General features: G+C 38.3%; 1 protein-coding gene and 1 long non-coding RNA gene across 7 annotated transcripts in view; both read left to right on the plus strand.

The window, feature by feature from the left end:
• cdh22 (cadherin 22) overlaps positions 1–24259 on the plus strand; it is a 200825-nt gene that overhangs the window by 118821 nt on the left and 57745 nt on the right. For all 3 annotated transcript variants that reach the window (XM_026166885.1, XM_026166884.1, XM_026166886.1), the window contains one exon: positions 9583–9877. In XM_026166885.1, the coding sequence (XP_026022670.1) occupies positions 9583–9877 (295 nt within the window). The remainder of the gene's footprint in view (positions 1–9582; positions 9878–24259) is intronic.
• On the plus strand, positions 11153–13981 carry LOC113021966 (uncharacterized). Of its 4 annotated transcripts, none has more exons than XR_003272383.1 (4): positions 11153–12227; positions 12578–12730; positions 13183–13275; positions 13574–13981. It is a non-coding gene; the product is annotated as an uncharacterized LOC113021966 (long non-coding RNA). The 4 variants fall into 4 exon arrangements; XR_003272384.1 differs by having other exon boundaries at positions 11153–11462; positions 12162–12227; positions 12578–13275; XR_003272382.1 differs by having other exon boundaries at positions 12578–13275.

Raw genomic sequence — 24259 nt, forward strand, 5'->3', positions numbered from 1 at the left:
GCAATTAATTCCGAAAGGGTCCTGATTACATGTTTATCAGTCCCTGGTGGTCTGTACACGTTAAACAATGTAACTTCCTTGTGATCTATGTACCCTTTAACCAGTATATAACGCCCCTCCTTATCTCTGATTTGTGAGGAAAGTTGGAAATGTACTTTGTCACACAATAAGATGGCCACTCCTCTAGAATGTTTTTTTATATGCAAGGAATAATACACATTTTTAAACCCCATTTTACACAATTTTTTGTGCTCGATGGCAAAAAGATGTGTTTCTTGCCAGTAAATTATATCTTGTTTTTCTCGCTTCATTTTAGCAAGAGCTTTGTTTCTTTTAATGGGGTTATGTAAACCATTAACATTAACTGTAATTACCTTATATTGTTGTCTGATCTCCATCAGCAAAAGGAAAATACACAATACCTGTAAATCTGTGCTCTGTGCTCTGAAAAGAAAAGGGGGTCTACAGAACAAAGGAACAACGTACCTGAACAAATAACATATATGACTTCCAATTATGAAGTGTACGTCCAACTTCAAAACAAAGAGGAGAGTCCCTAAAGTCCCAGAGAGCCCCTCGTAGTGCTGCTTGGTGAGCTCCGCTCATAGCAGCGCTCTTGGAGAAAGCTGTTAGCATCCCAAACTGCGGTCAAACCTATCACTCTTATTTTACACAGGAAAACTGCAGTCTTAAGTGCGGAAAAATTTTTTTTAGGTTTTACTATCCATGCACTTGAATCTCTGGAGCTTTTCCTGGATGTATTTCAGGGCGATTGTGGCTCAAGAGTTAGGTGTTTGTCTTGTAATTGGAAGGTTGCTGTTTCGAGCCCCGGCTCGGACAGTCTCGGTCATTGTGTCCTTGGGCAAGACACTTCACCTACCGCCTACTGGTGATGGCCAGAGGGGCCGATGGCGCAATATGGCAGCCTCGCCTCTGTCAGTCTGCCCCAGGGCAGCTGTGGCTACAACTGTAGCTTGCCTCCACTAGTGTATGAATGTGAGAGTGAATGAATAGTGGAATTGTAAAGCGCTTTGAGGGGTCCGAAAAGCGCTATATAAATGCAATCCATTATTATTATTATTATTATTTCATCCGTTCCTCCCGGGTCCGCCGCGGCGCTCCGCTTGCGCTTTCCCATCAACTTCCTCTTCTCCAGGTCGTCGGCTGCGTCTTGCGCGTTGTTGTAAATCACGGGCCCGTTTTCATAAAACACACGCAGTCTCGACGGATACAGTGTTTGGAAGCGGAGCCCCTTCTCTTTTAAAATCCTCCTGATCGTGTTGTATGCTTTGCGTTTCGCTAAAATGTCACTAGGATAGTCTTGGTCGAAATACACACATCTGCCCTTCAGCAGTATTTCTTTTTTGGTCCACGCAGACCGGAGAGCCAAGTCCTTGGTGTTGTATTCCAAAAAATGAATCACCACGGACCTGGGGTTGGAGCCCGGAGGTGGCTTGGGGCCGAGTGAGCGGTGGCACCGCTGTATGCCCAGATTGATGTCGGGGAGGGACAGTTCATTCTTTATAAAATTTTCCATGAATTCGAGCATGTTGTCCCCTTCTTCACCCTCTGGTATCCCGTGAACACGTATGTTATTCCTGCGAGACCGGGCTTCCAGGTCGGACAGACGTGTCTGGAGGTCTTCTTGTAACTGGAGAGTATGGCCGAGCCCATCTTTAAGGTCGACTGTGACCTCCTCAACCTCGGTTACTCTCTGTTCGACCTCCTCGATCCTGCTTCTTACCTCTTTCATGTCCGTGACAATTTCGTTGAACCGTTGCCCCACTTCTTTCCTAAACTCCGACATTTCTGTTTTCACAAGTCCAGTTTTTTCTGCTATTTCACTTTTTAAATTATCCTGGACTTTTTTAAGCTCAGCAAGAATGCTAGCTTCAATTGCCTCCATAGCTCCGAGTAGCTGTAGCTTGCTAGCACCGTCAACTTCTTTCGGTGAAAAAACTCCTTCCTCCGCACTTTCTTGCCGAATTCCTCTTGTCTTTCTCTTGTTACCCCCTGGCATACTACTATGAATATTCTTAGTTGTGTTATAATATGTCCGTTTTCAAGGGGTAACCGCCCGGGAGCTGAAAGATTATGCTGCAACCAGCTTCCCCACCATCCGGAAGTCCCCAGTTTCACATGTTTGATCTGGTAGATTTGTACACCAGATGCCCCTCCAACCTCATAAAAACTTAAAATAGCTGACTAAATGTGAAGGAAACTTTCAGTCACTGCATGTGAGTCATATGTCATCCCCTTCAGTAGGTTAGCCTATAGTGACAGCTAGACACTTTGTTATGACCTAAAGGTGAGTCTGACAAGACATCAACAACCTCACTGTCCTCTTAGTCAACCCACAGGCCTGCACTGTAAATCCTAAAGCATGGCTGACTCTTGCTAGCATCAAGTTTAGCATAAAGCCAGAAACCAAATTAATACTGTTTAGCTGCAGTGATAGGATGATATATTTTTTAGTAAGTTTATAGAAAGGGTTCAGATAATTGGTATTGTAGTTTATATCCCTACATTATATTTACTTTGGAAATTTGGTCATTGTGTAATGACCAATAATCCTTCTTTTACATTTTTTAAAGGAACCTAATATTTTGACATGAACAAAGTGTTATTAATAAAAAAAAAACTCCAATCCCACTTTTGACGGCTGTAAATTTCCTGATTAATTGAATAATCAGACCGATCATGTCTTGAAGACCTCATATTGCCCCAATAGAGCACTTTGCTCTACACTGCAGGCTTACTTGTGGTTCCATTCTTCCAGTAGAATGGGAGAGTGTTTAGCTTAGAGGCGCCTCTCTTTTGTGGAACGAGCTCCCAGGTTGGATTCAGGAGAGAGTAACCTTTTCTACTTTTAAGATTAGCTTAATTCCTTTTTGAAAAACCATATTGTTATGGCTGTATCAGGTGATCCTGAGTCCCCACTTAGTTATGGGAGCTTCCGATGATGAGTGTCTTCTTTGCTCAAGTTTTTTCATTCACTCATGTTTATGCACCAATCATTAATTTAATCATTAGTTATTATTAATTTTTTGCTCTCTTCCACAGTATGTCTTTTGTCCTGTCATCCTCCCCTCACCCCAACTGGTCATGGCAGATGGCTGTCCCTCCCTGAGCATGGTTTTGATGGAGGTTTCTTTCTGTTAAAATTTTGTTTTTTCTTCTCACTGTCTCCAAATGCTAGTTTATAGAGATGTCTGATTATTGCACGGTCTTTTCCTTACAATATAAAGTAGCTTGAGGCAACAGTTGTTGTGATTTGGTGCTATTTAAATAAAACTGAATTCAATTGAATTGAAATGTGGAAAAGAAGTGCACTGCCCATGGGGGGGAAAAAAATACAAACCCTACATTTTCCACAGCATAAAAGTCTTCTCTGTTGTGCTATGTCCTCAGTATGTCCAAAATGCTCATAGCTTCATCAGCTTTATATTAACTAATTGAAGGGAATTAGACTACCGGTGTGATTTCCATATGCTAGTATGGACTAGTGAAAATCTACAAGGAAGCTACACAGTTTGATAATTAGCTTTCTACAGTGAAGCAATGACATCAAAGAGTAGAGTTCCTTTAGTACTGATTTGAAATATATGTTGTTTTTCTTGGTGTGTATTAGTATTTTTTGATAATGTCTATACCAGTGACCTAGCCAATAAAAGAAATAGCACACCTTGTCCAAATGTGGAGAATCTATTTCCCCCCAAAAGTGTCAGGAATATCGTTTAAAGATTTTAGGAAAAAACATCTATAATGTCATGCTCAGCAGGTGTACAGGATGTGCGTCTTTCCCATCTTCTTCTTTGAAATTTGTTGTGCACTTTTGCACCCCCGGTTATTTTTTGTGAGTGACATCCTGACTCTGACCTTTAGTTTGCAGAGAACAACTTAGCTAAGCGTAGTGCATGTGTGTGTGTCTGTGTGTGTGTTTTTCAAGCTGCCAACTTGAATCACTCCAGTGAGGATAGACTGACAGAAGGATGGGTATAGCCAGCCTGAGGGGAGAGAAATTGCATCATTCCTCCAGAATGATGATCCATGTATGTGTGTGTGTGTGTGTGTGTGTGTGTGTGTGTGTGTGTGTGTGTGTGTGTGTGTGTGTGTGTGTGCCCCCACATGAGTGTATGTTTGTTCGTGTCTATGTGTGCAAGAAAAAAGGAAAAAAAAGCTCATAGGACTTCTTTATAACATCTTATAATCATCTAGGGTTCCCCCTCCTAGGACCTGGCATCCACATATGTGGACATCTCATTTTGGGTTATTTAGACCAAAATACTCAATTTTGCTCTACAAGGGCCTGATATCGACTTACGAGGACATTATACTGCCTATGATCTATCGAAATTTTAAACAAATGTCCTCATATGTGGCTCTTATTTTTCTTAGAAACAAAAATCAGGTATAAATAAAAATCCAGTAATTCTTTGTTTATACATTCATCTGGCCCCAATCAGCCCAAATATCAAAGAGAAATTAAAAATGCATGCCGTGGAAGAGTTCGGGTCTTAGGAGGTTAAGCAACCTTGGTGATGTAAATAAGTCTCTGCACCTAATTGATGTAGAAAAATTATGCTTTTAAAAATCTTTTTGACATAGTAAACCTAAACCAAACCAAGCAATATTTTTACCTAAACTTAACCAGACAGAGAATTTAGACTGAAGTGAACACTGAGAGAATGTAAAGCCTAAGTTTGATTTTAAACTGGATTTTAATTCTAGACTCTGAGAGCGTGTCCACATGTAAAATAATGTACTCTGATATTAGCCACTTTTAGACATTTCAAAGTCCTGTTGTAAGAAACATTCTAAGCTAATGTACGTAACAATCCCAGGTACAGTGAGGGAAATAATTATTTGATCATCTGCGGAATTTGTAAGTTCCCTCACTTGCAAAGAAACGAAATTTATGATAGTTTAATTTTAGTATAAAAAGACAAAATATCAACCATGCACCACACGGGTTAAAGTCAATAAATAAATAAATCGTGGTTTTTTTTGTTTGCTTGTTTTTCATTCCAACTTCTGCAATGCTATGGACCAGAGAGCTGTCAAAGGACATCAGGGACAAAACTGTCCCTGCATGTTTTGTCCCAGTCAGGGACAAAACATGCAGGGACTGTGTAGGCTTGTGTTATCGCCTACACAAACAGCTTTTTAGCAATCAGTAGACCACCATCGGTGACGGATTGAAATCTTGCAGCGCCCACAAGTTCCTCCCTGCTCAAGAAGGCACAGATAGAGGCTGGTCTTAAGTTTGCCAGTGAGCATCTAAATGATTCAGAATATATTTTGGAGAAAGTGTTGTGGTCAGATGAAGCCAAAATCAAGCTGTTTGTCATCAGTTTGACCTTGTGTATTTAAAGAAAGAAAAACGCTAAGTATGACCCACAGAAGATCATCACCACATTCAACCACCAAGGTGGAAACATTTCAAGATGAGCCTACCGGACAATTTCACTGCATTGAGGGGTTAGGGGATGGGGCAATGTAAAATCTTGGAGGAGAATCTCCTTCCCTAAGACAAAACAATGAAAGTTGGTCTTCTAGAATAGAATGACCCAAAGCATACTGCCAGGCAACGAAAGAGAGGTAAAAGAAGAAGTGCAACGAAGAAGTTTTAAGGTCATGGAGTGGCCTGGCCAGTCTCCAGAACTCAATCCTATACAAAATCTGTGGAGGGAGCTGAAGCTTTGAGTTCCCAAGTGACAGCCAAGAAAGGGGTTAAGAGTTAAGGGAGCTAAGAGAGATCCATTTAGTCAAGAGATGGAGAGTGTGATTTTGCCATGTTACCTTCTTACCATTTTTTCCCCTATTTGTCACATTTTATAAAGAGTAAACACTGTGGTTTCAGGAATTCTGACATAGGTCATTATAAAAATGCTTTCATGGTTTGTTTGTTTTTTAGATTTAATTGCAGGACTTGTTGTGCCAACATTTGTGGAACTGAATGAACACAAGATGGCAACACTTCACACATGCATTTCTCTCCTGAGATTCTAATTTAGAAATTCAGGAGGAGGTTTAGTCTGGAGGAAACATATCAAGTGGTGGAAGCGTGTGCTCACTTTTATTGGATAACTTTCACAGTCTGGACCAATGAAACTTTTATTTTCCTTTTTTTTCTTTTTTATTATAACTGAAATATTGATACCGCCAAAGTATCCAGCAGTATATTTCCACTGACTGTCCATGTATTTGTCTTCAGGAAGATTCAGAATGGGGAGAATAGGCAAAAACAGACAGATAAAAAAGAAGGAGAAAATGGATGATGGAAGCAATATCAAGGCACAGGCTTGCATTATTCCTCGGTTTTACGACAAATACTTAATGAAAATCCCTGCAAGGGTGATAGAGGCCTGTATTTAATTAAGCCTTTATAAAAAATTAACCAGGGAGGCCAGGGCGATTTCCCCTCTCCTCTGGTCTGTTGAGTAGATTGAACCACAGTTACACTGCATAGACAGCTCTGAATTATAATTTTAGATAGAAGGTGAGTGAGAGGGAGAGGGAGCAGGAGCAAGCAGGTCTAATGCTCACTAAAGAGCCAAAGGGGAGTTTAGGATGGGGGACCAATGCATCTCCTATTGCTACCCCTGGAATGTCTTCTAATCACATTAGGGGAAACTATAGCTCTGATTTATAAGGGCTCTTTTAAGTTCACTTTTCAGCCACAGCACCTCCATGTCTCTACATTTAAGAGTCTTTGAATGACTTTGATCTCCTAATTTGGGCGTCACATCCTGTGAAGGGCACAATGTGCAGAACAGGTGTAAATCATCACAGGAACTCTGGTGTCTTTTTTTTTTTCACCACACTGATGATGGCTAGTCTGCAGGGAGTAGTTAGAAGGACTTGAATTGGATTTACCACCCTAAGAGAAGAAAAGTCAATGGATGAATAAAATACACATATTTCTTATGGTCATGGTTTATGACCAAATATCATTTGGGGGTTGTCCATTTTTAACCCTTTTCTCAGCAGTTAAAACAAAATCATAAAAATAAGATACCTGGCAAATATGTGACAGAATAATCTCAACTTGGACAAGGATCACTTCAGATATTTTTTCTAAACTTTCAACAGTTTCTAATACTTTGAGGTGTCATCGAGTGTGGTGTGTCAGCCATGTGATAACAAGTGCTTAAACAGGACTGTAATCCCTGTCGTGGTTCAAGCACAGTTTTGCAGTTTGATTTGGTTGGCCCCGATCGTCAGACTGCTAGGACGGGGTGAGCAGATTTTGCCTGAGGTTCACAGATAGCTTTGTTGTCTGTATCAAAATGTTCAGTTAAAGTAGAAAGGTTTGAATTAGCCTGCGTTCAAATTAGAGATGGACCGATCCGATATTACGTATCGGTATCGGTCCGATACTGACCTAAATTACTGGATCGGATATCGGAGAAAAATAAAAAATGTAATCCGATCCATTAAATATCACGAAAGCACCTCGCAAAACTTGCAACACACCGTAACTCACCTCAGAACGTTAGCAGTCGGAGCAGTATGCATCACGTGATAGAGCAGCTGTGGCATGCCGGACCTGTTGGTGGTCTGGATAGCATTTGGAGCTTCGCTAGCAACCCGGCATTTCATCTCCGACAAAGTTATCCCCGAGAGAAGTAAAGCAAGTGTGTAAGTCCATCTCTGAATGTTTGTAAAGCATTCCCACGTTAAGCTTAACAAGCGACTGCCTCTCTCTCTCTCTTGCTGCTACTTCAATCGTGAAACTGCTTAAATGATCAGCTGATCGGCTTTTCTGTCGCGAGTCCGTCTCTCTTGTTTGTTTTTGGCCCACTTTGCACCAGAAAGAGGAAACCAGCGGCTGAACAACAGCAGCACGTTTAAGCTTGATAAGCTGTTGTTAGAATTTATTTAATATTTCTTTCTACACCAGGATCTTTTTCTACGTAGCTGACGCTGGTAACTGTGCAGGGGCGGATCTAGCAAAGTTTAGCCAGGGGGGCCGATAGGGCATGAACAGGGAAAAGGGGGCACAAAGACGTACTTTTCTTTCTTATTCTCATTTAAAATGTCGAGCTTTTAATAAATAATTATCTGACACCCAAAGTTTTAATTTGATGTAAAATGAATAGAAGTCCATTACTGTATATAGTAACTATTAAGTCTAATATATATCCTAGTAAGCTATAGTACTTTTTACTTTGGGAAGGTACCATCTGTGCAGTCTGCAATTTTGTTGAAGAAAGATGTTGAATCTATTTAATATTTCTTGAAAAATAATTGATTTCTGTGCATTTTTTTTCACACTGCATCAAATTAAGGTTGATTACGTCGATTAAGCATCATGAGGTGGCGCGTGAGGGGTGGTTCCTTATTTTTTATTTATTTATGTTTGTTGTTGCTGGGAGTTGGAACCCTATTAGTTAGGTTGCTTAATATTTACGCTAAGTACTCTTTAAAATACCAGAATAGGGAGGATGGTGTAGGTCTAAGTTTATTAGATTGATCAGTATTGCTGAACTATGAAATATTTTTTTTGTATACAGGTATAACAGAATAGCTTTAGTGTAGTTGTTGTTTTAAACTTGAGTATGAACTTGCAGACTTGCAAAATGCAGCAAGATATTTTAAAAAACAGTTTTGTTGATTAAAAAAACACTATATCGGATTCATATCGGTATCGGCAGATATCCAAATTTATGATATCGGTATCGGTATCGGACATAAAAAAGTGGTATCGTGCCATCTCTAGTTCAAATGCACTCCAACAAAACAGTACTTGATTGCAATCTGAATAAATTAATACAACACTCGTAAAGTAATAGCTAATAAAAGGAAAACAACAGCAGTAGCAAGTTCATTACATTAAAGTGGATTTCTTTTCAACTCAGAGTTTTTAATATATAAATAAATTTAATATTTACATATTAAAAAGTTAATCAGTTTTTGTGTTTTAAACAAATTATGACTTTTATAAGCATTCAGCTAACATTGAATGGTACCCAAATCATTCAGGTTTGGGTACTAACAATGACTATTAGTGCCCAAACCTTAATAGAACCTTAATAGAAAACTATACTTTTGATAATATAACTAGTTGTTATGGAGAAAACAAAATAAACATTGATTCAATGAATTATTGTCGATCGTGGCTCAAGAGTTGGGAGTTCGCCTTGTAATCGGAAGGTTGCCGGTTCGAGCCCCGGCTTGGACAGTCTTGGTCGGTGTGTCCTTGGGCAAGACACTTCACCCATTGCCTACTGGTGGTGGTTAGAGGGCCCGGTGGCGCCAGTGTCCGGCAGCCTCGCCTCTGTCAGTGCGCCCCAGGGTGGCTGTGGCTACACTGTAGCTTGCCATCACCTGTGTGTGAATGGGTGGATGACTGAATGTGTAAAGCGCTTTGGGGTCCTTAGGGACTAGTAAAGCGCTATACAAATACAGGCCATGTACCATTTACCATCATCAATATGCAACTTGATCATGACACTAACAAAACATTTTTTAGAAATTCTACGGTACGTACCACATTGCATAGTCGTAAAAGATGGAATGCATGTGTGTGTTTTATTGAAGTCATCATTCTCAAAACTGCTCTGTTTTTTTTTACAGATCCATACAGACTCTGATGATGGTGAGGGCAACATCAAATATACTATCTCTGGAGAAGGAGCTGGATCCATCTTCATCATTGATGAGCTTACAGGAGACATACATGCCACAGAGAGACTAGACCGAGAGGAAAAGGCTTTTTACACTCTTAGGGCTCAGGCCCGGGACCGGCTCTCTAATGATCCCCTTGAGCCAGAGTCAGAGTTTGTCATCAAGGTCCAGGACATCAATGACAGTGAACCCAAGTTCTTGGAAGGACCCTATATTGGCAGCGTGGCAGAGTTGTCACCCATAGGTAAGCTGGAAAATGTCTAGCGCAGTCAGACAAGAACCATTTGGATAACTGTTTGAGGCTCTGTACATAGCAAAGCCCAAGGGTGCCTGTAATGTATGGAATTGCAAGTTTTACTGCAGCTATTTTCATGATACATAAGTAGGGTGTGTGAGCTTTTTTTATGGGCTCAAGGGAAGGCGTAAAGTGCCAGAAAGAGCAATATGTTAAAATTCTCCTCCACAAGAGAGATGGATATATGAAAAAGCAGACATGTAAGATAGCTATGTTAAATGAAAATGGATTTGGAGTCACTGAATTTACTCTCGATAGTAGGAAGTAGAAAATGAAAGAAACAGTGCAGGCATATAAAGAAAGTAGAGGCAAACAAATTGCATTACTCCCAGATAAGCTGTGTTCTAACACTGTTTTGAGGCAAATGATAAAAGGAAGAACAAGAGGGAAAGAGCAACATAGGAACGGTGCTCCAGGAGTGCGGTTAATGGAGAGAGTACACTGTCAGTAAAAATGACACTACAATACTTTAAATCCTAACGTGTTTTTATTGTGACTGAGTATATTAGCAGCAATCCATGGCTGCTTCAAACTATTTGCAAAATGGAAAAGACAGGTGAATGAGGGTGTCAAGGGCTTCATTAGCGTGGTATTAATGTCAAAGACAGCTGATATTCAATAGACAAAATTTTGTTTAGCTGCTAAGCAATATCACCATATTTACTCCAAAGGGTTTGTGCGATACGGGTATATGCGTCCGTGTGTTTGTGTGTGTGTGATCATGCATATGCAGTAGAGGCAGGGGTGCTTCTTGTTTGAGTGACTCCAGGAGTGGTGCAAAATGGAATGGCTCTTTCCTGTTCAAGCCTGATTGGAATTAATTCCTGCTTCCTCAGCATGATCCAAAGCATGGGCATTTCTGCCTACATTGCTCTCTAAAACTGAATGGCGTGTGTATGCATGCGTGTGTGAGTCGGTGAGAGAAAGGAAAGTGAAAGTTAGCAAAAACAGGAGCATGATAAAGAGAAAAGGAATAAACACAATTTCAGAAAATGATGCAAAACCCTGGGGAGCACAGGGGAGCTGTCCTCAAGAAAGAGTGAGATGCAGCCTTAAAAGCCATGCTTGGTTAATAATAGTTTATGTAATCTTAATGATCATAACTCTTCTACCTCTGTCCCTTATTTGACCCTGCCACGTCTCACTTAGATTATATAAGAAATAAATAGACAGTTCATACACTCAAAAAAATGAATGAGGTGGATTGTTCAGTGTATATTAATTATTTATTTTCATTTTACTTAAAATATATGTTTTTGTTAAGTTAACATATGTTTTTCTAATCAAGTCTACGTAATTGTGTCTATTATTCAACGTACATAATACTAATGTGTTACTTGATCGCATAACATTTAAGTTAAGTCAATGAGGATCGATATACCTTGTATATCCACAAGGTGGCAGTAATGCAAAAACAGTTGTAATGAAACCGCGCAGAACAAGAAGGTTTCACGGCTTGTGCCTGCTCATGCGCAAGACTTCAAATTTAACTGAAAAAGGCTGTTTTGGCGCCAAGCTGCTGTTTCTTTGAGAGGTAAGACCACTTTTTTCTTTGACTATGTTGTGTAGTATCTATATGTCCAGCATGGTTATATTTTGCGTTTGTCTTACAAGACATGTTATATCGTTTGCGTGTGCTTGTTTTACATTAGTTTTACTGGGTCCTGGACATGCTTATTTTGTGGACTGTGTAAGAAACATTTTTATTGTTTTTTGTTTTATTAAGGGATTAGCTACAGGGGTTCATGGGGTTATTCTTTCAAGGGGTTATTTTTCCATTTGCTTTCTTGGGATTCCTTTTCTGTAATCCGAGAGTCGGAAATATCGAATAGGATAGCAAGGATAGCATAAAGTGACATTTAAAATCCAAAAAGTCAAGGGCGAAAGCCACTGTGACACCATTGTTCTGCTCTATCAGTAATCTGTATTATGTAAAAATGGTCTGTAAATACAGCATGTTTCCTAGCGGAGTTATACATATCAATGTAGTTATAAATTACAGTTTGTGAAAGTACACACTTAATTTTTTTAATAAAATTATTCAAGACATATGAGTGGACAGACAATGGAGGACGACAGACCTGGTGATAATTGCTTCTATAGAAAGTTAGCACATGGCAGTGTCAATCTCTTGCTTTTCTTCTGAGTAGTATTTTATTTAGTTGTAATTCAAACAATAATTTGCTTCTTGAAATTAAGTAATGAATTTCTTGTTTTACTTTATAAATCTCAGATCCTGCCTTTACCTGCTCCCTCCTATACTGATGTGGTGTATGTGGTACTGCTGAGCTTGTATGTGGTATGTGAACTGTTATACTTTTAAAAACAAAACTGTTTTATAAGTTAAGTTTTCTTTTGTGACCCATCCCATGCCCCTGTTATTTCGTCTCCACATCTGAACCATGGTAAAGGTTGCAGTTCAAGGGCCTGAGGCATGAAATTCTTTTCAGATCAGCTGTGATCAATATTTTTTGGAACTTGATAAATAACAATAAAAGCTGTAATGGCTCCATTAGCATTTTGTGTAAATGTTTGTGTTAAAATTATAGCTTTAATGAGGTCTTTCTACATTAGTTTTAGTTTGTATATGTGTACATATAGTATGTATATTTACAGTACAGTATGTTGTGTTTGTTGACATATTTTCAGGTGGAAGCAGAATATGTGAGGATTACTACTGCTGCACATGTTCCAAGGCTTTTTACACAACTTGACCAATACACTGACCAGCTCATAAAAGTCAAGAAAAAAGGAGGCGTTGCAGGGAAGAAAATTAGACAAACTTTGGCCCCAGCCACACAGGTGCGTTATTCTGTTGGTAGCAAAATATTATGGCTAATAAGATCATTTTCAAATTTAAACAGCTAGTGTATGGTAGCTGTACAGTGCACTTACATTTATATTAAGCAAGACAAAGTTTGGTACTCAAAACGTTGGAAAATTTAAATTACCTAAACATATGTAAAATCTGATCCCTTGATTTAGGTTAAACCAGAAGTGAATGTTTTTATGTTATGTTTTGAATGCAAAAAAGATGATGTATTAGTTTGTCTTTACCTCCATTATGGACATATATAATGTGGTGGAAACCCTTCCCAACAGGTTAACTATTCATGTCCATGTGATGATTAGTTGGTCTTGTGTACATGTCTATCTGTGCAGTGGCTATGTCATTCATTTTGCGTATAATGTGAGTTTCTGTCATCCTAAAGTATTTCTGTTTTCTCTTCCTGTATCTCTGCCACTCTCTACAGAAGGAAACCATTGAAAAGGGGAGGGAGTGTGTCCTCAGGGCACTACCTTTTTACCTGAATGAAGACCCAAGCATCCTCTTCAAAGAATAATTGGTTGGTAATTTTAGTTTTGGTTTAATACAGATAAAAAACTAATTTTGAATAACTAATGTTGTTGCATGTTGTAATGTTGTTGTTGTTGTAATTTGCATGGAACCTGTTTAAATGTTTTGGGAAATCTTCTTGTATACCCAAACTATTTATATTTATCGTTGAATCTGTAGTCTGAAATAGTGGCGCACTGGGGTGCATGTTCCTAATATTGTGTTTACGTCATTAAAGGGTAGCTTTGGCCCTTTTTCTTTCTTTTTTTTAAAACTGGATGCCATTTTTCTATGTTTTTGTGTCTAAGCTACAGCTGTTCAGAGGGAGCTGGAACAAATTACCCTTGCTATCTTTACCATCGAAAGAGCTGATGCCAGCACTCCTCCAGCCGATGTGGGTATAACCATCTAGTGTGTCCTGCATGACCTGGAAGACCTGGCCTCTGCATGTGCACTCTTAATGGGTGGGATATATGCACTGAATCTCAGTTAACCTCAAGACTGAAAGCTAAGAGACAATCAAAAGTATTGAGATTTAAAGGATTTAATTGAGAGATGATACTGCACCAGAAATGTTGAAGGGTGGTGTGTATATTAGCGTTCAAGGCATATTGTTATGAGGTGGAAATATGTTCATATTCAGTTTGTGTTACATTGTGTACATTGTAATGGTAATTGCAATACATACTAAAAATAAGGGTAAGTTAGGAGGTTGATCTGATATCCCCGTGTTGGTGTTGTTCCCAGATCATCATACTAAATGTTGTTCCAGGATCAACATTGCAAGTGACCAATCAGAATGTTGTGACGTCATACTTTTGCGACTTCGGGAAAAACCGGCGTAAAACAAAAAACTGTACTTAAGCTGCGTGAAACCGCCTCTGTCCGCCGATCAACTGACCCTAACCCTAACCCTTTAATAAACAGTAAGCAGAATTGATATTGTCCTTGCAACATTGGAATTTCATAAATGCACAAATGGCTTGGAATAGAATAACGTCACAACAATGTGATTGGTCACTTGCAATGTTGAACCTGGAACAACATTTTCATGATGGTCTGGGAACAACACCAACACGAGGATATCAGATCATCCAAGTTGGGAATGCAGGATGAATGTATATTTTGTGGACTTTTAAAGACGAACAATTGTTTCCATGTTAAAATGTTTACATCTGAAGTTTTTTGCCCAAACACTGGTAAAATAAATGTTGACAGTGGCGAGTGTTAAATGGTTACTGCTGTGCTGTTGCAAAAAAACTGAACGCTGACAAGCTGTTTTATTGTTAGACCATAATGTTGGCATGTTTTGTTAAAGTTTTATTTGGGATGGTGATGTAATTTTCTTTGATTGCTAATATCAGTGGACTATTTATTATTATTATTGTTGTTGTTGTTGTTACATAATTATTTTTTTTTTAAAATTGTGGCTGTTGAGGTGGACACTTCACTTTGCATTGTTAAAGGAAAGCACTTCATTGGCATTGTGTTACTGGACTGACCCTAAGCAATCATTGCAAATAGCAACTTTGCTATCCATTTTAGACACTAAAAGAAAAAAAACACTCACAGACCTTACTAGCATCACATGTGCCTAACTCAAGTGTCATCTTATCAATGTGTTATGTGATCTTCAATGTGTTTTTTTTTTCTTCTATTTCTGGTAGATACAGACATTTAATTTAAAGTCTTGATGTTGCATCTGTCTACATACTGTTAATTACTAACCCTAATGAGCTGTTGTGTTTTATTTTGGACTGGGTTTACACAAATGCTCACTGAATGTGTTGGCAATAAAATAAATTTTAAAAAATAAGTTGGATGTACTTAATTCATTTGTGTGGAACCTGTTGACAAAATAGATTTATGTAAAACTAATTAATAAAGCACAAGGTGGCTGAAAATATAATATTTGAATTAATCTAACTTAAATTTAACATTTTACTGCCACAAATAAGAAATGTGTTGAAGTAACTAATCTAAACTATCTAACCTGAAAATATATCATCTATGTTCATACAACATAACTTGATTTAGTTAGTCTTAAATATGTCTTGTTAATCTTAAGTAGTTTTTTTAAATTAGATGAACTAAAGATTTTTGCTTTAAACTAACATAATTCAATTTCGTGGAACCTGTTGACAAAATAATTTTAATTAAAGTCAACGTTTCATTTTTTTGAGTGTATTCTCATGGTGTGCTACCACTAATGACATAACATTCACCACTAAATCAGGCATTCTCATGGTTCATCCATGTGTCTTTTCTTTTGACCTGTTTGACTGGCACTCACCATTTCCCAGCTCATCACCTTTACTGACATTTCCATGTTTTAACGACAGTAATGTCACTTAGTTTGGACGTATACTTTTATAAATGTAAAAGTATAACATTTGCTATATTGATATATCTTATAATAGTTTCAGTGCTTTTTATTTTGGATAATTCTGTAGAACCCTACTTTCCACTCGATCAACAAATTTACTAATCCGCATTTTAAAATAGTTCCTAACAACATCTTACACCGGTTTGAGTAGAATCTGGTAAAACCTACAGTGTCCAGCTGTTTTAGGAAAATGTTTCTTTATGACACAAACTGGTTTTGTGCTATTTTTATTGCTTTTTGTGGCCTGTTTTTGTTTTGGGAGCAAAAGACAGTGGGGCAGAGCAATATAGAAATTTGAGAAGGTACTAACATTGTGGGATGTACAAAATATTGACTTTTTAGCCTTTCCAGGAAAACAAAAACAAGACCTGTCTTATAAACGCTGAGTTTTTATTTTGTTTGTTAATGTGTCTCAAAATCATTCAGAATTTATAGGTATCCTCTTATTTTGTTGCTGCTCTGTTACTGTTGTTTAATGAATTCCCAGTGGAATTTTGTCGTCATGCCCTATGAGCATGTTCAACATGTGCTGACATCTACTGTAAATTTGTTTGTCTTTTTCTTTGTGGAAAAAAAAAAACATTGTACATGCACAAAACCTCAGTAGAATCATCACTTTCAAATAATTTGGACACAGCTCTTCTGATATGCTGTGATGGAAGCAGGTTGCAAGCATTAACCACACCAGTGATATGCTCACTGTGCTGTTTTATGCTCAGCCATATAGCCAAATTGCCTTGGAACACGTGAGGCCATAACAGTAAGAAAGTAATCAGGACTCAACTGCCAGAGGCATATTCATCTTTACCCCTGTCATGTCTCCCGGCACTCGTCTTTGTCATAGTCTTAAAGCCTCTCTATGCTCGCCTCGCCCCTTTTGTTAGGGCATCCTATTTGGTTGCCTATCTGTCTATCCTTAGTATACTTAGTATGCTCAGCATTTTCTTTCTTAAAAATAACCCTTTTTCACCCACTGAGCAGTATTTGTTAAGGAGAACTGCAATAATTAGAAGTACTGAAGCTGATGATGAAGCATGAAGGTCTGAGCTCTACGTTGCCCTGTGGAAAATGTGTGTCTAATGAAATTGCTGTCTTAAATCAGATTTGTTGCGTACGAACGATTGAATGTTGTTCATAGAATCATGCATACGTTTATGATGGAACAGAAAAGGGAGCATGGAAACCTACAGGTGTGCTCCAATTCATGATGATAAACTGTGAAAGATCAATTTGAATCAGCACAACCAGTAAAAGTTGAGCTAACTATGCTTCTTGGTTCGTAATTATATTAACTGCCATAATATCGATGCATTTTCTATTTACATGTTTACTGATTCCATTATTTTTGCCACAATAATGGAACAGTACCACACAGCAAGAAGACCCTGGCTGCAACTACAAATCTAGTCTCCGTGTTCGAGTAGTTACATGTTCGAGTAGTTGCTTGTTCGACTAGTCGCATCCCACCTGTCTTGTTTTTTCATGCTGCATGCATTACTAGCAAGTTGAGGACAGTCAAACTTCCATCTGTCTTTTTGTTTTTTGTTTTCTACCTTACAAATGCACAACAATGAGTCGCGTTAAATAATATTAAAATTCTGCATTTCTCAAATCATTTAGCAGTGATTGTTCACCACCATTAACTCTGTCTAACCGCAGAATATGTGGCAGAGTTGGTTTGGGGCTGCATTCATCTGAGCTCAGTTTTGTAGAAAATTTTGCGTACTGTCACACCTACAGTAATCCAGATCTGTAATATTCACAGTGTACATAAAAATAACTTTTTTATTTTTTCTAAGTTCTTTAAGTCCAAAGCAGATAAAGAACTTATTGTATTTTGAAATTAAAACTAAACATTATCGGTCAGTTTGATTAATGGCTTCTCACTTACAAACTTACAGGTCATCATTCTCTTTATAGCTCACCCTCCACTGTATTTTCTGAATCAAAGTGGAGCTATAATAAATGTAAATCAACTGCAATGTTAAAAGCTAATGTTGCCTCACGTCCATTTGCAAGGTAATATTGGATGTACGGGTCTGTCCATTTTAAGTACCTATCCTTCCATTATAAAATTATATGCATTATATCTTTGGCAAAAAGCCCTGCGCCTTCCTAAAAGTACCAGCAACTTTTAGTGAGTGTACTTAAAATAAAATAGTAGGTTAAGATACTAATCAAGAGGTAAATATAACCGTAAATCATTTTGTATTATGATTTGTTGTTTTCTAAAGAATATCATAAAGGTTGAAGAAAAATGTTACAAATATTACAAAAATACCAAAATACATGACACTGATCCTGCTCAAGACTTAAGATGTGAAATCTTGTTGTCTTACTAAAAATGTGAGATTTGAGTTGATTCTTTTTCACAAAACTCTTTGTTGATTCCATTTGACTTGGTTTTTTGAGGACTCTTAGAACATGTTATGGCATAACTATTACATGCTGTAACAATAACATCAATTAAAGTCTTAGATGAGAAAGACGTCCATAATTTTACTGAGTGGTTCCTCAGGGCTAGTTCCAGACACTGGCAGCTCCCTTTTTGATTCTGGAGGAGGCAACCAATGCACTGACTTCAGTAGCCTTGGCTCTTGATACAAAGGATGCTAAGTGACTCTTCATACACTTTGGGAGGCAGAGATGGAGACAGACATCTTGGAAACAGGAATGTGGAGAACATGGAAACAGGGCCCAATAAACACCAGCTGTCTGGTGATGTCACCTTTGATTGGAGGTGAGTACTGTCCATCTAGTTTACAAGTGCTCTTGCCCTTAGCCACCAAAGTGCAGACCTGCAATATACAAACAACTGTTGAAGAGCAGAAAAGAAACTGTCTGTAACTTTCTGCTGAGGCCCCATTCTCATGCCCTGTTGGTTAGGACTTGGTTTTGCAAAAGAAGTTGGTTGGACCTATAGCTGTAGCATCTGGCTAGAAAGACAATCTAGCATGGCTTTAAGGAAAGATCAGAGTTAAACTAGAGCTATTTGTCAAGTTCCTCAGCCTAGCATAATCACGGGAATTGGTTAGAACTAGCTAGCCTGACTGCGTGCAATAATAATAATAATCCACACGCAAATGGCGTTTTTTTGTGAGATTTTGTGAAAACTCCGTTTTTGCGTTTACGTGTGGACGAGGAATACTGAGTTCGTCACGAAACGTCAAGGGTATGTACCTCTTTTCACGTGACGCTGTTGGCCACGTTATTGTTTACATGAGATGAATTTCTACAATGGCGGATATAGACAAAATACTGCTAATCTTACTATCTGCAGGTTTTACACACTTACATATACACACGCAGTCGCACTGTCCCTCCATTTAGAAAGGCAAAAGCATCACGGTGTAATTATTTTACGTGTTATTGTATTTTTCCTGTGTAATAATATTCAACACTGCTATCAATACATTTTTCAAATAGTGTCTCTCTGTACAAAATGGGTTCAGAAACATAAACAACTGTGGGATACTGTTTGTCCGTGATTTGGACAGCCCAACGCGTGCTCCCAATGCAGGGGAAACTAATTCTGTCGCAGAGTCCTACCTTGTCACTTGTGCAGGTGAAGCCAAAGGCAAGATATGCTTCATTATATTTTCTAGTATTTGGCTTGGAATGAAGTTGGTTTGGAAACATATTTGGTGATGCTTCATCTTCTGCTTTGCGTTTGTGTGGGAGCCCCGTCAAAAACCTGTCCATTATGCTAGCAGTGTCCAAGCGCTCTTTATTTTTTCTTTTTTTTTATTCATACCGTGCCACCCCCCCCCCCCCCCCCCCTGTAATGGCTCTGTGCCCCCCACTTTGGGGAACTCTGGCCTAAAGAATATATAGCATTGTAATGTTTGTAATGTTGTTGTCATAGCAATAGTCTTTTGAAAATAATTACCTACTTTTGTAATGATAATATTTTTTTCCATTTTTCATTTATTTTATTTTATTTTATTCTTTATTTGGTGCCAGTTAAATCTATCTATTGTTTTTTTTTTGTTGATTTTTTTTCTTTTCTTTTGTTTTTTAAATTCTGCATTTTAATTTCAATCCTAGCTAGCGAGACAAAAACATAAGAACTTATTGAGACAGGTGAGAACTACCTCGGAAATGGTGTTATTAATATTGCAAAACCCACATAGTGAGGTTCAGTGTCAGTCTGGAAAGTTAGAAGTGGGAAAATACTTGTGTTGCTTTAGGCATTGTTTGTCTTCTGGTAATCGATGTTATAATAGGATTTTGGACTGGGAATTTACCTTTATACATCAAGTTTAATATGATGCTTATGAAGGTGGTTTACATATGATGGTGTGATCGGCTAATGTTTGTGTTTTGTGAAGCCTCATCATCAATAGCCGGATTGGATCCATCTCTTTTTTCTTTGCATTCCCCAGCCATTGAGAGTGTTTAAATATTTATGTACATAGCTTTGAGCTAAGACTGAAAAGTTTTACAGACATGGAGGCTTAAGTAGTGTTAAACTAATATGGTGCAACTCTTTGACAATACTACATAGCTGTATAGTTTTGTATCTTCTACACTTATGCAGTTGATAGATTGAGCTTTTAGATCTAGTACATATACTGTGGAGACATTATTAGCTGTGGCACCCCAAGCTAATACTTATGCTTCACACGCCCAGCTAATATTGAAGTAATAAAGACAGGCCTTTTCCAATTTGAAATCAGTATTACATCGTGTTTCAACATGCATACTAAGACATCCTTTTCTTTCTGTCTTTATGTGAACTGACTAACAAAGAAGCACCGTTTGTATGGGGCGAAACCATTTACTCACTGAGATAGTCATCTTTCCCTTCCACACAAAGGTCAGTTGGAAACGTGGCGAGGAGGGTCAGATCTTAGTAGTGAAATCACTACAGGGTGAAAAGTTACCACAGAGCTAATCCTGTGATTGATGTGGTTCCATTAGAGAGGAACTCAGTATCTCTGAGTGGCATAGATGTGGCACAACATGACATCATCGTTGTAGCTTCTAACCTTCTAGCCCTGACTGACATGTTGCAGTGTCAAAAGAACAACATGCAGGCAAATAACAGTCTAATAGCAGCAGAGATAGTGACCACTGCCCTCATCTTTTCCTCTAATTACCCAAACTGATGCAGTGCCAAATACAAACAACCGTAGCCTCAGTTTAAATTAGCATATCAATTGGTTAACCCCCAATTGATCGTATCTTTTAAAGATAAAATATAAAGGAAGGGCCTTTATATGGACAAATGGACAAACTACAAACTCCATTAGCCAACATAGATTTTCTTTAAGACACTGCTATGCAGTTTAAACTGACATCATCTGAGGCTTTGGTAAATATTTCGACACTTCACAGTATGTTGTCTGTGTAATTATTAAAGGCCTTTGCATTTTATGTTTATATCTTTTTGATATAACAGTTGCTGTTGTTGGAATATTTTATTCTTGTGACTTGTTTTTACTTTAAAAGAAGCTGTTTTGATTTCTTTTGCGTACCCCTTGCTTACCGCTTCACGTTCTCGTATTTATTCTCTATCCCATATTTTTCTCTTCTGCTCTGCTATCTTTATTAGTGGAAAGTCAAAGTGCCCGAGGACAGAATTTAAACTGTGCAGTACAGCTGGTTAGAGACTGTCGGCCAGAGTCTCTAACCAGGTAGAGGATATTATCACTGTTACATGGTAAAGAATATGCTGTGATATATCTCTGTGTGTGACACTGTGTGTTTAATAGATGCCTGAATTTAGATATAGAAACTGACACTGATTTAAAGTCAGAAGTAGAGAAAGAAGAAAAAGCATTTTGAGATGTACTTTTTGGGCCCTTTCTTGAAGCTGTCTACCTCAACTTCAAAAAATAGATCACTTATTCTAGACTGTAGCCTACACAATGAACAGAGCGACTGACATTTAAAGAGTATTTGTAGTGGATAAAGGAAAGAATAGCACTGGAGATAATAAAACAGTAAAACTGAAAAAACTTGTTAATAAAGTTCTATATTTCGGTTGACATACATTTTTAAACTCTTCTGTGACACTGAGTGTTGTTTTAGTAAAATGATTTATAAAGACTATGGTATAATATAAAAAAGTGATGAAGCAACAAAATGACGCAACAAAATAAAGCAAGTAGGAGTATCTCTGTGAGGAAGACAACAGCTTCTGCCTCTCGTCTTTCTTTCTTTTTCTTTCTCTTCTTCATCTTTTGACCTTAGTCTCTCTGTTTCAATTTAATACCAGCAAAGTGGGTGTTAGAGATACATTTCCCCATCCTTTTGCTCCCTTTGTATGTAATGTAAGTACACAAGAGGATTAGAGTAATAATCACCCTAGTGGCTGTGCAGAAGGCTGCAAATTACTGCAGTTACCATTAGGGACTCCCGCGCCTGTCATGCTAACAGTAGATGAGACATTTAGAGCACCAGTTTCACAAGAGCAATGAGATAAGGCAGGAGCAACTTACAATCAATATGGTCTGTCAGCCACCTTTATGTATATGACTCGTAACATCCAACATTATGCGCTTAACCACAGTGTTTGAAACAATTGATTTTGGCTGATCTAATTGTGTTTGTGTGTGTGTGTGTGTGTGTGTGGTTGTGTGTGTGAGTGATTATTTGTATAAAGCAATGCGTAAAGCCAGGAGTGGGGGAGTGGGGGGAGGAGGGCAACAGTGTGTGTTTCAGTATGTTATGAGCAGTGTTGGGTAAGTTACTTTAAATTAGTAACTTAGTTACATTACTAGTTACTTCTATCAAAAGTAACTCCGTTACTTCAAGTTACTCGTTACTTTCAGAGTAACTAGTTACTAGGGAAAGTAACTTTGGTTTTACTCAGAATTCTCTTGTTAATGTGTTGCTTCCGTAACTTGATACCCAGCCAGAGTGCCAGTCTTCTAGCTTGCTTACTTGCCACAAGTGCACTGTGCCACCTACCAATAGAAAGGAAAAAATAATGTGCACATTTCCACGAGAGAAAAAATCGTCCCGGGCATTTTGACTAGAGACCGGCCCACCATTATAGGAAAAATCATAAAGCCTTTGAATGAAAACAAACGCTGTTGTGACAGTGATGTACACTGTTCTGATGGTATATATGTATCAATCTATCAATCGTTTGTTGTAAGACTCAGATAATTATTTTTTTAAAAGTGAGACATTTTAAATGAGAATAAGAAAGTTCAGTTCACCTGACACTCTCGGACCAGCGGCTGCTTCGGGTCTCTCCTCTTGCCTCCCTTTTCCTTCATCCACCTGCTGGCCTCCACCACTTGCTAATGTTATTGAATCTGTGAAAGCTCTGCGATAGCCACCACACGAAGTAACGAATAACGAGCCTATCTAAATCCCAGTAACGAGTAACGCGTTCCCGGTTTTGGCATAATAACTAGTTACCGTGCTCGTTACCACAATAATAACGTAGTTACTGTAACGCGTTACTTAATAACGCGTTAGTCCCAACACTGGTTATGAGGCATCATAGTGTGAAATTGACTAGCGTGTTACTTTTTCATTAGAAATAAAATCAAGCAAAGTTACTTGAAAACTGTCTTTAGTTTCCCTAAAGGAACTGACTTTGTGCAAGCAAAGTGTTAATGCCGATACACCTGTCCATCCATTTGCTTAACTAGGATGTACCCCACCACTCAGTTTGGATACAGGAAGTATCCGAATTATCCGTAACTTCAGTTTGATACCTTTGAAGGATTTTTTTTTCTTTTTCCACTTTTAAAGGGAAGGCTAGTCAGCACTGTATTTTTGTATTTTTTTAATGTAAGATCCAAAGTTGCCATTTTGTGTTTGATTGTTTATTTTGTTTTTTTTTTTAATATTTATTTATTTATTTGTTTAAAATTCAGTACAAAAGCTGGAAACTATTGAGAGGTTAAGATCAAAATGGCTTACAGTTTTGTCCAGGAAACAAATAATTATATGATCCCGTAAAATATGAAAGACAAGTTCAAGGGCTAACAAAGACTAGATTTACAATCTCTGTCATAAGAGATGAAAAATATCCCTAAATCCTTGTTGAGATCTTGAAGAGGATCAATGTAAGCAGGTCATTGGTTTTTATGACATGGCAGATTTTTCTTCCCCTTATACTTCATTCTCTGCCTCACTCTCTCCCCACCTCTCTCCTAGGGCATTTATGTGGATGAGAGAGGAATGAATCACAGTAGAAGTAGTGAAGAAATAACTTTTCATGTGAAAACACCTCAGCTTTTATGGCTTTACTAAATGATCCATAATGCGGGCAGGGAGCACTCAGTCCTGCAGATTAAGGTGGGTAGGAGTGGAAAAGAGGCTCAGTGCTGCAGCCGTTAGACCACTCCGCCGAAGCTCGCACCAGTACAGCACCAGCTGAGATAGGCACAAATCTCTTTTATGAGGCCCCTTCTTAAATAGCTGTCAGTCTGGTGTCTCACACGTGGCTCACTTCGCCAACTTCCCTCACAGTAATTGAACCATCTCTCCAAGAGTGCTGAAATGGTGTGGGAAGCAATTCCGACAGGCTGTGTTGATACCATTAAACCAAACTAATGCATAAATCTAACAATATAGCTATCGTCACCCACCCTCCACTGTATTCTCTGTGCCACAATCCTCCTCGATACTAACACACGGT

The sequence above is a fragment of the Astatotilapia calliptera genome, chromosome 5 (assembly GCF_900246225.1).
Source record: "Astatotilapia calliptera chromosome 5, fAstCal1.2, whole genome shotgun sequence".
Lineage (NCBI taxonomy): Eukaryota > Metazoa > Chordata > Actinopteri > Cichliformes > Cichlidae > Astatotilapia > Astatotilapia calliptera.